Source organism: Carassius auratus, unplaced genomic scaffold (genome assembly GCF_003368295.1).
Source record: "Carassius auratus strain Wakin unplaced genomic scaffold, ASM336829v1 scaf_tig00214480, whole genome shotgun sequence".
Lineage (NCBI taxonomy): Eukaryota > Metazoa > Chordata > Actinopteri > Cypriniformes > Cyprinidae > Carassius > Carassius auratus.
This window is the reverse complement of record NW_020527673.1, coordinates 282,195-285,851: the sequence shown is the minus strand read 5'-3', so window position 1 is coordinate 285,851 and position 3,657 is coordinate 282,195. Positions and strand designations below refer to the sequence as shown.

The 3,657-nt window shown below is 39.2% G+C and overlaps 1 protein-coding gene across 1 annotated transcript; it reads left to right on the top strand.

The window, feature by feature from the left end:
• The first annotated feature begins 865 nt into the window (after positions 1 to 865).
• Positions 866 to 3,657, top strand: LOC113092144 (grifin-like). Its single transcript, XM_026257752.1, has 4 exons — positions 866 to 951; positions 2,715 to 2,794; positions 3,007 to 3,169; positions 3,284 to 3,657. The coding sequence occupies exons 1-4, from the start codon at positions 940 to 942 to the stop codon at positions 3,443 to 3,445; spliced, it is 417 nt and encodes a 138-aa protein (XP_026113537.1). The 5' UTR covers positions 866 to 939; the 3' UTR covers positions 3,446 to 3,657.

Below are 3,657 nucleotides of genomic sequence, written 5' to 3'. Positions count from 1 at the left end.
CACACGCACAAGGAACTATACAAACTATATACGATGACTGGCAGAGAATAGAGTGGGTAATTTTGGACATTCAGTCTCCAAGGCCATAGTAAAAAAAGCCTGCTTAGGAGAGCTGTCTGATTTAGTTACTTGCTTTAACTTGGTGCAAAGTTTGAGTGATATTGTGCACAAGGCCATGTTGTTAAGGCCTTGGTGGTATAGAAATTCAGAGTATTTTGCAGCAGTAAGCAGGGACATACATACTGCCCTGATGAGCTTTAGCGAGCCATTGTGACTAAATGCAGACAGGAAATTCCTGAGGGCTGGCAGATTTGATAGGCTATAAAGTCCAAACAGACACCCACATGGATAGTTTTTAAATCCCCAGGATCAGCAGCAAATCATTCACTGCTACAGAAAAAAAAAAAACATTGCAAATGTCACATGACACCTTTTGCTCACTGCTGATGTCAACAATTCCTCTCAGCCAGCTCCTACAGGAGTCCCAGGCGGCTGAAATATGGCCATCAAAATCACATTATCTTTCCCCACACACTCCATTGGCTGAAAAACAAATCCTGTGATTCATTTCAAAAGTGATGTTTTGTGTTGCATAATGAGCGATGGATAGTTAACCACATCGTTATTTCCATATATGGTTTCCATTATACCTGCAGTCATGTTTATGCAACTGGTGTAGTACCTGAAATTCTGACCTAATGTTATTGCTGATTGCATGTCACAAGCTTCCCATGTGGCCTAAGGCAAAGTTATTTTATTGCATTGTATTTCTACGCCACAGTTTTTTCTATGAATGAGCCTGTCACACACAAAAGCCTATTTTGCCGCCTAAACCTTGCTAAGCTCACTCTCACGTGGTGTTGCCCTCTCTTTAAATGACCCCTCACTGCCAAAACACATCCAGCTGGAAGCTGATCAATAGACAGCCCTGATGACAAGATGGCATTACGGGTAAGGAAAACACTGTCTGCTAACATGCGAACAGAATCAGGTCAAGTTTGCTTATTGTGTTAAGTAAAAGCCAAGTATTAGTGATGCTGAAATGTGCTTGAGCACATAAATGGAAAGTTGCTGGCGTGATTAAAGCAGTTTTGGGGTCTGGCATTGGTCTTTAATTTTAATAATTCAATATTTGATTTAAAATGCATAGCTTCTTCATGGCGTGACACTTAACTCTTCTGCATAGCTCATCACTCTCTATCTCTCTGAAAGCTAAACTAATGATTCTTTAATTATTTTCCATGCGACTGCGCTTAAAGTAGTGGAGGCATTAAAACAGGCTCAGTTTCGATCTAAAGAACACTCCATCACTACCTGTGAAACTCCAGAAATCAGCTTGCTTTCCTTTCCAATGTCATTGAGAGGCTTTTAAACAACCAGTGATTTTTGGTAAGGCTCCAAATCTGCACTCTTCTAGTTCACAGATATTTGATTCTGCTTGCAATATATGTTCGTATATGCTGCATGAAATCTCACGCGTATCTCTGCAAGCAGTAACCGGAGTCTGACGCCTAGCAGGGATGAGCATAGGAAGCGTGTCGAGTTTTGCATTTCCTCTCGGTTCCCCAAACAGTCCTCACTCTGTGGCACCAAGCATTATGAAAGTGACTCATAATCCAGATAACAGCGCATGCGGCACAGCATAGTAGCACACAAACATCTGAGATAAAACAGGTGCTGGCCTGTAGCTGAACTGATAATGTGGATGCAGGCGACGTCTCACCTATGCTCAAAGGAACGTCATCCTCTAATGTGCTTTCAGACATAGCTGAGTTCAATTTTCTATGTCTGTAATCAGTATTCAAAGTCAGCTAAGTATTTGTATATAACCATGTTATATCTAATCTGCTTTCATCAGCATAACATTAGAGAAGCAAATACTAAGTGCACATTGTTCTAACAAAGGAGGGTTTTAGGTTTAAAATAAATAACATTTTATTCATTTAATTTTCTTATTTGTTTTTATTTATGCTATGCCTTTATATATTTTACATTTCGCAAACTGGGATTTTCTGACTTCATTAGGCAATACATTTTTATGCCTAGCACAAAAAAAAAAAGAAAGATGGGGTTTCATTCAGCAGTGACTAATGGGATCAGTTACGGACAATCCTGGCAAGCTACTGTATCTGCATGAAAAACTACTGCCTGCTTGATTATTAATGTCATAGCTTCAGGCTACAGAATATTGCTTTAACATCTTAATTTCTTTCTTTAACGGTGATAGCCGTGCAGTAAAACAATGGTCTATTAATTCATGATGAAGTCAGAAATGTGATTCCTGAATGGAAGCCTTTGGTAATTGGACAATTATCGCTCCTAAGCACCCTGGGTCGCCTGAACCATAAATACTCTACATTAGTGATAGATCAGTGCTGGGCTTATATATATCTGCTGATAGAGAGCATCTGGACATTATCAGCTTTGGCTGATACCCAGAATCTACCGACAGCCAAGTCAATGAATTTGATCTCTCTCTCTCTCTCTCTCTCTCTCTTTCTATATATATATATATATATATATATATATATATATATATATATATATATATATATATATATATATATTTGAATTTGTGTATATGTACATTATAATATTAGCCTCTACCTATCAGTTTTTGTCATAAACATCATCCTTTTGAAAAACCCTAAATGCACTCTCTCCTTTTCAGTGAAAGTGATAATGCTTGTTATGTTTTTAATGTTTTGTAACAGTTTGAGGCATCCTGTCCTGATGGTCTATGTCCAGGATGGAGTGTCATCCTGAAAGGAGAGACCCCAGCAGAAGCCAGCAAGTAAGTCTTCAGTCCCTTTCCAGCTAACAGGGAACTTTCTGGCAAGATTCTCTCAAAGTGAAACAAACACGTATCCAGTAATGCTAATAGAGTGTTTCTTGAGAGCCTAGTCTTTATTACTGCTTGATAGCCCTTCAAGCAACGGTCTCATAGGTTTAGTATTGGCCATAAAAATGTGTTCATTATAGCGTATGTCTTTCTCTGTCCTAAAGGTTTGAGATCAATTTCCTGTGTGACCGCGATGACAGAATAGCCTTCCATTTCAAGCCACGCTTCACTGAGTCAGATATCATCTGCAACTCCTACATGGCCAACCACTGGGGACAGGAGGAGAGGTGCAGCAGCTTTCCCCTCGGGATAGAAGAGCCTTTTCAGGTGATATAGCAGAGCAAGCACATTTGTATTGACAAAGTATCATGAGCAGCAGGAATTATGTTTGACAATGAGTGAGGATGATTTAGTCAGCATCAACTCCTTGTCTCTCAACAGATTGAAATTTACTCTGACAATGATAACTTCCATGTTTACATTGACGAAACCAAGGTGATGCAGTATAAACACCGTGTGGAAGACCTGAAGACCGTCACGAAAGTACAAGTGGTCAATCACGTCAATATCTCCTCTTTAGAGATCGCCAAAAAACATTTATAAGTGGTGGGGCATAGGGCCAAACAGATTCGTTTGGAGTGAGCCTTGTGTTTGTATGGTGGGTTATTGTCTTCACATTTCTGTTTACACACCTTTCAATACTCATAATTATCCTCTTGGGTTAATTATCCTCTGTGTGATATTTGGCATTGACATGCCTTACCTAAACTTCATATTCATATGAATTTGTGAATAAATGGAAGGTTTGAAAAGAA

Coding starts and splice junctions, on each gene's coding strand:
- LOC113092144 (XM_026257752.1), top strand. Junction 2,795..3,006: donor ACCCCAGCAGAAGCCAGCAA/GTAAGTCTTCAG, acceptor TCTGTCCTAAAG/GTTTGAGATCAATTTCCTGT. Junction 3,170..3,283: donor GGATAGAAGAGCCTTTTCAG/GTGATATAGCAG, acceptor GTCTCTCAACAG/ATTGAAATTTACTCTGACAA.